The sequence below is a fragment of the Dicentrarchus labrax genome, unplaced genomic scaffold, assembly GCF_905237075.1.
Source record: "Dicentrarchus labrax unplaced genomic scaffold, dlabrax2021, whole genome shotgun sequence".
In the NCBI taxonomy this organism is placed as follows: domain Eukaryota; kingdom Metazoa; phylum Chordata; class Actinopteri; family Moronidae; genus Dicentrarchus; species Dicentrarchus labrax.
In genome coordinates, this window is record NW_026136724.1 from 14758810 (window position 1) to 14771739 (window position 12930).

General features: G+C 40.2%; 1 protein-coding gene across 1 annotated transcript in view; it reads left to right on the forward strand.

Annotated features, from left to right (window-relative positions):
- The first annotated feature begins 212 nt into the window (after positions 1-212).
- The window catches only part of snd1 (staphylococcal nuclease and tudor domain containing 1), a 166175-nt gene continuing 153457 nt past the window's right edge, over positions 213-12930 (forward strand). Inside the window, exons 1-8 of the mRNA XM_051392438.1 lie at positions 213-474; positions 2881-3030; positions 4341-4461; positions 5054-5135; positions 9490-9650; positions 11321-11412; positions 12315-12473; positions 12577-12683. Coding sequence (XP_051248398.1) covers positions 400-474; positions 2881-3030; positions 4341-4461; positions 5054-5135; positions 9490-9650; positions 11321-11412; positions 12315-12473; positions 12577-12683 — 947 coding nt within the window. The 5' untranslated portion in view covers positions 213-399. The remainder of the gene's footprint in view (positions 475-2880; positions 3031-4340; positions 4462-5053; positions 5136-9489; positions 9651-11320; positions 11413-12314; positions 12474-12576; positions 12684-12930) is intronic.

Sequence of the window (12930 nt, forward strand, 5' to 3'; positions counted from 1 at the left end):
GCAACTGTTTCAATATTTATACTTCAAGTGTCCGTTTGTACCGTCGTTTTTATGAGACTCAAATCGAAATAGAACATTTCCGGCAGACCCTGAAGGCAACATTAGCTGTGTTAACACTATGCTGACGTGTCGCACCTCTTGCACCGGAAGAGTTTATTTCAATTTGCCTACGCGGTCGAGCAGCGGCTCCATTCGCTCCCATTCATTCCGCTCCCCTCAGACCCGGAAAGATTTTGACGCGTGTGTATGCATGGCAAAGTGTGTTTCCGGTATAACGTGTGTGTTGATCGGTGTTCAGCCTTTTTCTCTTGGCTTTCAGTAGTACAGTCACTCACTTCAGAGTCCCAGCTCCCTGACCTGGTCACCCCTTAACGGCGTTGTATCTTTAAACCGGTGGACATGGCATCTGTTTCGGCACCAAGTCAGACAGCCCCCTCTCCGGCTGCTGCTCTGCAGAGAGGAATTGTGAAAATGGTAGGAGTCCTAACATATGAATCTGTGTGCTCACTACGTGAGTCTGGGGATGCAGCTAGTTAGCTTAGTGAGACAAGAGCTAACGTAAATGAAGGCTCAACTTATTGTCGGTTGTCTTGCAACTTAAACTGAGTTTTATTTGACGATATGAATACAAGTGTGGGTTAAAAGCCGGTGTTGGCACTGTGTCTCTAACGACTGTCACTGACATTCAGCTCACCTGGCTGCAGTAGCATGCCAGCTAACATTTGCTAGCCTGCTAATAAGCTGAAGCCATTTGACGTTAGCACATGTTTGCTATCTTGCTAGTTGGCCATAAGTAACTTAGGAGTAATTGACAAAGCTGTAATAAGTTCACTGTGTAAAGAAAAAAGAAAAAAAGAAAAAGATTTACGTGTAAGTAATAGCCAAGTTGGCTGGAAACTACTGTCGTTTAACGTTAGTAACAGATGTTTAGTTTCCCAGCTAACGGCTAGCAAACTGTAAGCTAACTAGGGTTTAGTATCTGGCAAGCAAAGTGTTGATTTGCCGCTGTATGAAGAAAGTTGGTCTGCGGTGGTGCTGAACTCGGAGTTGACAGTGTCTTTACGCAAGTTGACTTCATTTATCTCACTGAGCCCCACGTAAATGACCAACTAGCGTGAAAGCTAACGTCAAAAGCGTCTCTCTACGTTAACGTCATATCGTTTCATTTTTTGTCCCCCTCAGCGTTTCCTATAAATGCCAGTGTGTCACATTTCAGCGGTTAAAGTACCCGTCATTATCGTATGGTTATTCAGACTCTGTAGTAGCCAAGCGGGTTAATGTGTTCAGATCAGATCCTTTAAGTCACAGACTTAAGCAGCATTTCCTCAGCGTGCTGTTTAAAGCCAACCACGGGAAACTGACACGTAGCCATAGCTTTCTTGCCCCCATAATCTCCCATTCATCTTGGATGTGTGTGGTCTCTGTTCGTCCACATGGTACTTCACCTCCCTTTCATCTCAGATTGGACCTGTCACCTTGTCCCAGCGGCTAGTTAACCTTTACTCATCTAGATAAAGTTAACAATTCCTCAACGGATGCCGTAGTTTGTCCTGTGGAAGTAGATGCAGTAGAGCCACAGTCTTATGCATGACTGTGAAACAAACACTCGGTTAAACAAAGGTTCAGAGATCTCTTGTTGTGTATGTTGAGTTGTTTTAGATGTTGGGATTAGTTATAAAAGGTGAGCACAACACATAATTACACATGTCCCGACGCGTTTGAAGACGGGCTGTTTTTAGACCTGTGGTAACGACTGTAAACAGGTAAGCGCTGGCGTCCTCCCTTGAGAAGGAAGTGTGTGAGTAGGTTGCACTCTTGTGGGTTTATTACCAATGGAATTGAGGGTTTTGCGGAGGAATAATTATAGTGTCTCTTAGTGCAGCAGAGAGTAGTTGGATTAATATGATTTTGGAATTTCAAATGAGCTCTTAACTTTCACTGTTTCACCCTTGTCTTTGATTTATTATGCACACAGTATACATCATTTTGTAATATTATTAGACTCTTCATTAATGACCCTCATCTCACACAGTCAACTCTGTGCCTTAAGAAAGCTGATGAGGGAGTCAAGCAAAGCCCTGTAGTACATTCCAGGTGGAACTTGGCCCTTTTGTAAACAGAGAAGAGGGGGGTAGTACTCTTTCTTCCCCATGCCTGGTTGGTTAGCCTATACTTGGAGGTACTGAGTCAGATAGTGGGGAACAATGGTGATCAGATGAAAGACTTTATCTAGACCACATCTTAGATCAACAGCCCCCAGTGATGCTCCCCACAGACACACTGGAGAGTCCGCAGATAAAAGGTGTTTGCTCAGATTCGTGTAAATGCCATGGTTGTCAAACCCAAGAGTAGGTTATCTTTTTTTTTTTTTTTGTATTTAGCTACGTTATCAGATGGCGTGATCTCACCTTGCGTTTGAATGACAGACTGTCACCATGGCAACGTGCAGTGTGAAGTTGCTTTCCAGCTCTACAATAGTTTTTCCATGTTCCTGTAACATCTCAACAGGATTTTGCGCTTTTGTATAGCTACTGTGATTTCTTTTGAATGAGCTCGGACGAATTCCCTAAATTGATGAGTTCCTTATTTGCCTACCTTCTCTACTTGTTTATCTTACAATATTTTCAAATGTATCCTGCGTGACCCTCGTGTTTATTGTCTGAGAGGAAAAAGAAACTGAAAACTACCAGTAATATTCCCCTTCCACGCAGGTGACTGAAAGGGCGGGGATTGGTATTTGTGACCAGTGAATTGCATTGTCTTTTGTGTGATGAATAGATTTTAAGTAGCTAGAATGTCTTGCCAAATTAAACTGTGGCCAATACTTTTACTGCCGATTTCATCTTCTGCAGTTGACTGTCTTTATTGTCATCTCCCCAGGTCTTGTCAGGCTGTGCCATCATTGTTCGGGGCCAGCCTCGAGGTGGCCCTCCCCCAGAGCGTCAGATCAATCTCAGTAATATCCGAGCTGGGGCCATGGCCCGCCGAGCCGCTCAGGCCCAGCCCGACACCAAGGACACCCCTGATGAGGTGAGCAGTTCTATCCCATTGTGTTTGTTGTTGTTTATATTTGTGTGTGTGTTTTGCAAAGGCAGAACAAGGTCCTGCTAAGTAGCCCAGCAGCACGCACACTGTGATATTCCAATTAAGGGGGTGAATGCCGATTTGTGCATCTTTGTTTTCACTGTGTGGAGAAGATTTTTATATATATATATATATATATATATATGTTGTTTGTATATCTGGAGTTTGTAACAAAAATAATTTCCCCCTGGGATTATTAAAGTATTTCTGATTCTGATTAGCTTTGAAATATTTGTCACATTGCTTTGCTGTCCTCATTTCCATTGAACAGTAGCAGTATGATTATGTATGAATTGGTATTCAGAGCATGACTGATTGTATAAATGATGATGTAGCCTGGAGATAAACATGTCGATTCTCAATTGAGCTCGAGGCTTTAAGATACCACTGGTGTAATTTGACATTTTCTTATCAAGCCTTTGAAAAGTCCATCAATTTGTTTATCACAGCCAGACGTTACTGCCGTCTGTTCTGCCGCCTGTTTATAAAAGAAAATATTAGTATCTGAAGGTTGCAAGACTCAAATGTTTGCTTTTTTAAATACATTTTCAATTTGGCCTCTGACAAACAGTCATGGCCTTTTTCTTTTTATGAGATAAAAAGAAAGAAAAATCAATTTAAATCAACCACTAGAGAGAGTTTGTTTTGACCACAATAATATCATATTGAATAGCGTGTTTATTGCAGTCTACATGATAATCACACTGCTAATTATTGTTTTGTGGATGGATGCTATTCTTTTTACTCTACTACTGTGGGCTATTATGTGCGTCTGGTGGCTGTGAAGAGGCAAAAGGACACAACCTTCAGTCAGGGGACAACTAACTGGAATAGAATAGATCTTTATTGTCATTGTCACAGGTGCAACAAAATTTAAAGTGCTGTCCAGTCAGTGCATCATTCATAAAAAAAGAAATATATAAAAAAGTTTAAGAAACATATAACATCATTTGCAGCATACATAGACACACATAGTCATACACACCCAGTCATTGCATAAAAAAGAATGAACACACAGTCATTGCATAACTGTGTTCACACTGTAATTTGGTCTGACAATAATACAATACACTAACACAATTTCTCTTTTATTTAAAATGAAAAATTGTTTGTTATTGCAGCAGTATTTTTCTACTGGTTGTTTACTTCCAGTGATACTGACAAGTCCAAATGCATCTTGATAAGTTGTTTGTGGTTGAAGTTTTGGTTTGATCGCCCTATTTAAATGTGCATTAATATTCCTGTCTGTATTGCAGCCATGGGCCTTTCAAGCCAGAGAGTTCCTGCGGAAGAAACTAATCGGCAAAGAAGTGTGCTTCACTGTGGAAATCAAGACCGCCTTGGGCAGAGAGTACGGCATGGTCTACTTGGGGAGAGGTGAGTGGACTGTCACTTCTAACATCACAGACTGGTCTGAATGATGTCCACATACTTAATGGATAGGGAACAATACTCGCACCATAAACGTTCCTTTTCCCTTTTATCTTTCTGCAGTTTATATTTTGAGAAATAAAGCCACATCATATGAGAGGAAACATATTATACTGAAATAATTCGACATATCTGTGATGTGGAAATCTGTTACATAGTTATGCAGCAATTATTAAGGGCAACTCTGGGCGTCACTAGAATCCCGGGACATGATTGTGCTACCAAACTATTGTGTATATTTTTACAATACAATATTTTTACAGTACAATATTTTTCAAATATTTTGGTGGTGATACACTACTATTTTTAATAGTATTTTTCATGGAAGTTATACCTGCTGCTAGCTTATTAACTGCAGGTATGATTTAACCAACAACTGTTTGCAAAAAGTGATTTTCCATAGTTAAATGTTCATCTTATACTGAATATCCGCACTCATTGTTGCCTCTTGTCCAATCAAATGACCTGATCGGAACTAACTGCTGCGTAATTGTAACCATTGTGGTGTTTGATAGTTTCTTTTTCCTCTAATTTTTAGACACAACAGGCGAGAACATTGCTGAGGTTTTGGTGAACGAGGGCCTTGCCACAGTCCGCAGGGAAGGAATCAGAGGCAACAAGTAAGATTGTTTTTGTTTCTTTTTTGGTAAGACTCAAAAAGTAAATACATTTGGATGAGATTATGTGTACCGATATATTGACGACACATCCCAATATGTGTGACTGTACCATGTGTCATAGTTTATCTTTGAGATGTCTAATCGTTACATATACATTCTGTGTTATGTATTATGTTTGTTATGATACCATAATCACCCACGTTGGCATGACTGACCTTGAGCGTGACTGATATCATAAGTGCTTTTCCCTCAAATCGTGTGCTCGGTCAGTGTGGTTTAATTTTGGATGTCAAAGCTAGTTTCAGTTTGCAATCCTATACTTCGTTTCACTGAATGAGGAGGAAATCACTTTTGGCAGCATGATGGGATCTTCTGCAACACTGGTAAATCTGCAGGGAGATATACATAAGTCCTCAATTGGTAGAGAATTGAGATAGACCCGTGGCGTCCCAGATGGTGGCAGTATTACCCTGCTGCTACAATGTTGTCCCTCTGAAACCCTTTTCTGCTACATTGCCCTTACGCAGTAATCCCCTAAATACACTTGCACACCCAGCGCTATATGACAAAGTACTGTATATCCCCCCCAGTGGCAGTATTTGCACATTGCACACATTACACGCAATTTGACTCATGCTGCTACATTTGTATCTTCCAACATGAACAGAGATGATGTGAATATTTTGCCACTAATGACCCATTTCGAGCATTCTGTGCAATGGCCCAGAACAAGCACTAATGTAAATGATGCTTTAAGTGTAAGCGGGCATCATTTGGCCAAAGGGGAGGCCCATTACTCAGTGATGACTTTAGGCCTTAGTTTTTCCCTCGATGCACTAGCCTCCAATATCATTACCCCTCGTGACTGGCCATGTTGATCACACTAACAATGATGTGATCATAATTATGGGGGTGATTATAATGATGATGGCTCTGGACAGTGCAGTTAAACATGTTCAGAAGCTGACTGTGGCTTGGGAAAACGGTTCACAAATTTAAGGGCCAGGGCCAGTGCTCAGCGGTGCACCAGAGCAGGATGGGCCACAGTTGTTTGGGGCTGGTTTTCATTGGTTTATTAAAGCATTATGAAAACACACAAGTTGGGTTGAATGCTCACATCTGTCCATTTATGTATTCAACTTTTGAATATGTTTGAATGCTGAATCTTCTGACTATACTAGATTTAAATGCAAATATGCAGATTTCTGTGTCTGCCCACATTTATTATTGGTTTGTTATTTAATTTGAACTAAATAATGAAATATGTAACAATCGTGTATTTTGAACAAGCAGCTTTTTTGCATATAAATGGCCATTTTTATGTAGCTTGAAAATGCTATTAAAGAACAAATTTTGAAAAGAAAAGCAAATTAATTCACCTTGAAGTGCCACATTAGGACCGATGATTGATTCGAGGTAGCGTTCCTGCACATATACGCTAGTGTGGAATTCTTTTAGTACTTTATTTCTCACTGGATTTTTAGGTCTGGATTCAGCTAAATGTGACGGTAGCACAAAGCACCATACATGTGCAGAATATGCATTTATATTTCCAGTTATTCTGTATTTAAAGGGTTATAGTTATGCAAATGGTCCACTTTTCCCAATTTCTGTCCAAATTAATTCTTCCTACATATTGCCGCTGTCTGTCAGATAGATTCATGTTTATTTAAATCACGCAGATGAGTTTTTTTTGTTTGCTGTAGGAGGCTTCATAATTGGACTGAGTTTCAGTTGATCGATATAAAAAAAAAAATCTGTCCTTGCTGCTGAGCCATACAGTGATTGCTACAGACCCATTCATCAATCTCCTCTACTCAGATTTGCATCTTAGTCTCTGCCACTCAGTCAGACTGCTTTTATTTAAAAATGCTTTATCCATTCACTGAGGTGAATAGAGCCTGAAAATTGGTCGGATTCCTCGGCATTACACTTTCCTTTTTAAATAATTAAAACCAAAAGCAGGGGGTTTGACTGATTATATAACACCCACCCACCAGAGCACAAGGGAGCAGCCACATTAACATGGAGACCGATCGTGCTATATAACCCCCCTCCCTCATTGCTCCTTTTTAACTGGAGCCCCAGAGGAGTGCTGGTTGAGGGGTGTAAACGTCTGGGGGATGAACTGTGCTCATTTGGGCCTCGCTGCTCACTAGGAGTGGAACCCTTCCAGTCAAGTACACTGGGGAACCTGACATCCTACATCTTCTTCAACTGTGCAAACACAACGGGGAGCTGTAAAATGGCTTGCTAAGGTTCAACATTTTGTATCTATTTAAAGTATTTTTGGTTGCACAAGGGAGCCATATGGAGATGAAAGATGTAGCCTACAGCATGTTCAAATATAAGGGAATTGAAAAGTGTTTTTCCTTGGCCCTTTGTTTCTCCAGTAGTCTTGCTCAGTATTGCACTCTTCTTCCCTATCAATATCTGTTTTGATTTGAAGCAATGTGTTGGTTGGAAGGAGTTGCTGACCTAAAAAGAAACCAGTCTATTTGTAGACATGGCTAAGTTCACTATCATCTGCCTCCACACATGAAGTTATTTCTATATCTATACCAATCTCTGCCTGTGATTTTGCTTTCCATTTATTTCTGAAGCTTTACAATGTCTGCTTTCCTTGATTGCATTGTTAGTTTCTCTCACTTTATCTTTGTAGCTTTCTGTTCCCGTTAAGCGCCTAAATTCTAAGTAGCTTAAACACGATTGACTTCTTAGAGAAAGTTTCGCTTTTGTTGCTCAGTAAGCAAGAAACTATTTCGATTTTAATTTGAAGTTTGTAGCTAAATCAGTGTAAAGGGAAAAGAGAACTTTACGGATTTGGGCACAAGTCCAAAAGCCCAATTAGGGACACACAGCTGGAGAACAGGCTACATGTGTGTTTATGTGTGTGGCATTTTAATTGAGACCCACTTTGTTGCCTCTGCAAGCTCTAGTCACCATCGCTACTCCCATATCAATCGGGCAGCCTTTGCTTCTTGGAAAAACAAAAGCCTGTTGGCCATTTGAAGTAATGAATAATTAAAGTTGTACAAGGGCCCTCAAAAAGCATTAGGCTGCACAATTTAGAGAGCCAGCATGGAATTAATTGTGGCGTTTGTAGCCAGCTGCGTGGTTGCTTTTGAAGGAGCTGTCAAACACTGTTATTGTCTCTTCACAAAATGCTCGGATACATTTTTTAAGCAGTTATAATCTGGTCATCAGCTGGTTGCCACTAAAACAGCAGTGCAGTTTGTCGGGAACGGCACTTTATGCAGCACTTAATTCAACAAAGCTGGAGCCTGACCAAACCCTTACTTATACAGTTCTATAGTTTTAATGAGCACTTGTTGTACGTGTTGAAGTTAACGACCAATGACAGTTTTGTTGCACCGAAAAGCTACAACCGGTTCTGTAACTTGATTGAATTGTAATGAACCCAACATAATAGAAGTGAAAGACTTTTTGCATTGGATGCAGGTTGTAGTAATTATAGTTCTTGTAATGCTAATATTTGCGTACTGTGACAAGACGTTGGGGGGGGCATAAGAGCAATTAGAACATGAAGAACTTGAAGTTAACAAGTGGTGCGACTCTACAATAAAAACCTTTCTCCTCGTTAGGTATAGTGACTACTGCTTTCTGACTGGTGTGAAATTAATTGCAACTTGTTAACAGGCAGCGCTAGCGGTGTAATTCTATATATTTATATATTTCTTTAATAGCATGTTGTCAAAGGAGCTTTATGCCACTCAAGACCCTTTGATCTTTATAGATGTGTTTTTAACCTAGTTAAGAGCAATAATTTAACTTGAGCTATCACAGCTTTATTGCAACAGTGTTCTTTAACAGAATTTTAATTTTTCAAAGCTGGTAAGCAGCCCATCTGTGAAGGTTTCAGTATCAGTTTCACTCAGCTGCAGGTTACAGTAGGAGTTGCATGATTTTTAACTAAGTGAATTTAATAAAGTTGCTCTAGAGATTTCCTTTTGGTTTCTAATTTTACTCAGTAAATTCATTTTTAAATACCCCGATGTTTTAAAATTAAAACAGATGAACTGAAATCCCCATCTTAAGGTTTTCAGCCATCTGTCTAGGATGGTCTAAAGGATGTTGCCTGGAAAGAGAAGCAAAGTATTTGTGCCATATTCAACTTTTTTTGCTTTCATTGTTTGGAAAAACAGCAGCAAAAAACTCAAATGGATTGGATTGAGGTCAAACAGTCATGCTGTACAGCTAACCTTTATTCACTACATATATAGAGAGCAACATATTGATTTTCTCACTTTAACAGCTGTCCAGAGTTTGAAATGTGTTTTGTGGGTGATCCTTTTATATTGTCTTAAACTTTCCTTTTTGTGTGTTTGACCAGTCCAGAGCAGGCCCGACTCTGTGAATTGGAAGACCAGTCTAAGGCTTCGAAGAAGGGAATGTGGAGTGAGGGTGGCGGCGCACACACCATCCGCGACATGAAGTACACCATAGAGAACCCCCGGAACTTTGTCGACTCCTTGCACCAGAAACCTATCAACGGTAATGAGCTTGGGAGGGGCATGCAACATCCACACTTGACACACTCAGACAGAGAAAGCTTGGCCTAAGAAACAAAGACACATGGCATATAAAAACACTCAATAATACATAAGCCTCTATTTTCCAATAAAAGCCACATTTGCAGGCTGTGTCAGAAATCAACTGTTCTGCTTGAAGATATTCTGTTCTGAATGTTCACCTCAGTGCATGTAATGGCACACACTACATCACCCTTCACAAGCTCATTCCTCCAGTCTTTCATCTCTGACCCTGCCCGAGCTGTAATGTGCCGCTCAATTCCTTTCCAGGCGACTGCTGTTAACAGTGGCTCAGCTCATTTCAATACCCTTTAATTGAATGGGAAAATTAACAGGGGGAAGGCCGTTTCATTCTTTTATTTCTTGTTCTTACTATTCAGGAGAGACAGTCGGGGTTCCTTTTAAATTTGGAGGCAGCAGTCGAGCCGGAGCCCTCTTTTTTTTAAAATGTGCATTGAGTTGCTGTAGTTGAAAACGGGAATACCAATTTCTCTCTTACCTGCTTATACACACACACACACACGCACACACGCACACAGAAGGCATATAGAGATTGAGAGAGCCCATCATCAAAACACCATTTAGGCGTGAAATGCCTTTCACACAGGTGACTCACATCCTGTCCAATTTCTTGAAGTACTTTCAAGGTCAGGAGGAGCAGCATTTGAGTGATATGATTTTGGAGAAAAATACCATGTAATACTTCAGAAGCTTTCCTAATAAATTGACCTTGTCTCAAGCTTTCATATGTTGCATATAGCATAGTCAAGACTGACTGATACTCAGAAAAACTATCTTTTAAGTATCAAGTACTTACATCTTTAGGCTTTAGAGGTGGCTGAAAGAAACAAACACAGTAAATATGTAGTCTCCGTCTTCCCAGAGAACAATGGCTATAGTAAGTTGGCACCAAAGTACCGTATTAGCTCTATTTTGGTTCACTAGTTTCGTACTTCACATGCTGACCGCAGAGCAGCAGATTATGCTGCAGAAGTGGATTCAGAAGTTCTCTTGACATTTTGTGAAAACTTTAAATTAATTGTAACCAAAAGTAATTGAAGCTGACCACAGCCTTTTTATGCTGTGAGGAAGGAAGCGGCAAACCTTTTTCCAGCAACCTCTTTGAGCCTACGGTAGTGAGTGTATGGTACAGAATTTGTTCGAGTATCACACAGTCTGCCAAGCAGGCCGTCATTTGCTCCTCTTCGAGAAGTACCAGAGAGTGAGCATTTAGCCAGACACTTTAATTCCACTGCTTGTTTTTGGCAGATCACAGGTGTTATTGATTTAAGTTCAATGAGTGCCATGAAGGGCCTTGCTGAAACAGGGAATAGATGCTATGACAATCTTCCCAGGATTAAAATAAATTAGATAAATTCAGACTTTCCTTCGTCTGTGGCCATTTTCCTGAGAGAATGAGATGTTGTTTTTCATTCTGGATGGCCAATCACTCAATCCTCACTCCATATTTTCTAATATAAAATATTGTGCTGATAAGGTAAATGTAAACTTTGTCCAGCCCACAAATAAGCAAGTTTAATCTGAGAGCTTGATGTATGTATGGTCATTGTAATTTAACACACTCTTGTCTCCCTCAAACGTTTTATGTTCTGTCCTCTTTCCTTCCCCAAGCCATCATCGAGCATGTGCGTGACGGCAGTGTTGTTCGTGCCTTGCTGCTCCCAGACTACTACCTGGTCACTGTCATGCTGTCTGGAATTAAGGTAACCACCATTCGCTTGCTGCAAATACAGATGTGGTTAAATGTGAACTGCTAAGCTGATTTTTCTTTTTTTTGCTAAACTTTTTTCTTTTAATCAGGAGCACAGTACAATAAACTAAGTTGTAAACAAATAAAAGCACAATTGGCCACCTACGTGCAGATAAAATGGCTGTGGTTCGAAACGGCTTCCACGGCTGTGGAGAAAACCGTCACAAAAACAATTAATAAAGTATTTAAGGCAGACAGTCCAGCCTTGTTAGGAATACACACACACACATATATATATATATATATATATATATATATATATATATATATATATATATATATATATATATAAATAAGACATTAAAAGAGTAAAGACTCATTTTTGTCACTCCTCCTAAGCCTGTGTTTGTTCCACCAGTGTCATATCCGCTCAACAAAATTTCCCCATCAATCTTTTTCACCAAGCCCAGCTTTGCCAATGGACCACTCAAGATAACTAATCTTTTTCATCTCCCACTTGAAGATATTACATCCATTTCAAGGTGTTCTTTGTTTCGTTGTTCAAAGGCCTGTCTGCTCGTCGTGCCCATTGTGTTTATATCTGTCAGGTGTTTTTGCCACACTCTAAGGAGAATACAGATAGCACGTGCAGCAAGGTGACATCGGTTAAAAGTGGATAATAGTAGTACACAGAACAAAAGCAGATTATATCAAAAGATTGTGTGCACAAAAAAAACTCCTAGAGGCACTGGTTGGCTACAGGGAATTGCAGTAGACAAAAAATGTCTCTCACAATGGCGATGTAATCAATCAAATTGGACACATTTTATCATGTTTCCCAAGGCTTTCAAAACTACCCTACTGATTGAGATGTGAGTATTGTTGTGTTATAATGTGTGTTCTCCTTCTCTCCAGTGTCCCACGTTCAAGCGGGAAGCGGATGGCACAGAGACACCAGAGCCATTTGCAGCAGAGGCCAAATTCTTCACTGAATCCCGTCTTCTGCAGAGAGATGTTCAGATCATCCTGGAGAGCTGTCCCAACCAGATCATACTGGGCACCATCCTCCACCCGGTAAAAACACACAGGAGGCGAGACCCAGCTTGCGGTCATTAGAATTCAGACTTTCTATCTCATTAATTGTTCTTTTGACTATCTGTGTTCCCTTTTCTGTCAGAATGGCAACATAACAGAACTCCTGCTGAAGGAAGGCTTTGCTCGCTGCGTGGACTGGTCCATGGCTGTCTACACCCAGGGAGCAGAGAAACTCAGAGCTGCTGAACGGTGTGTGCAACTTTAGACACGCAGAAAACATAGTTTTTGTTGAATGTTAAATGGACATTTATTAAAAAGTCTTGTTATTATTAAATTCCGCTGTTGCTCTGCTGAACAGTATATTTGTTTCTGGAAATCAGGACATCAAGACATAATGAATAAACAAAGTACATGCAGATTCTTGAGTTTGAAAATAATTGTGCAAATTATATAGTATACAAATTTATGCCACCACTGCTTGAGATGAGCAATCTAT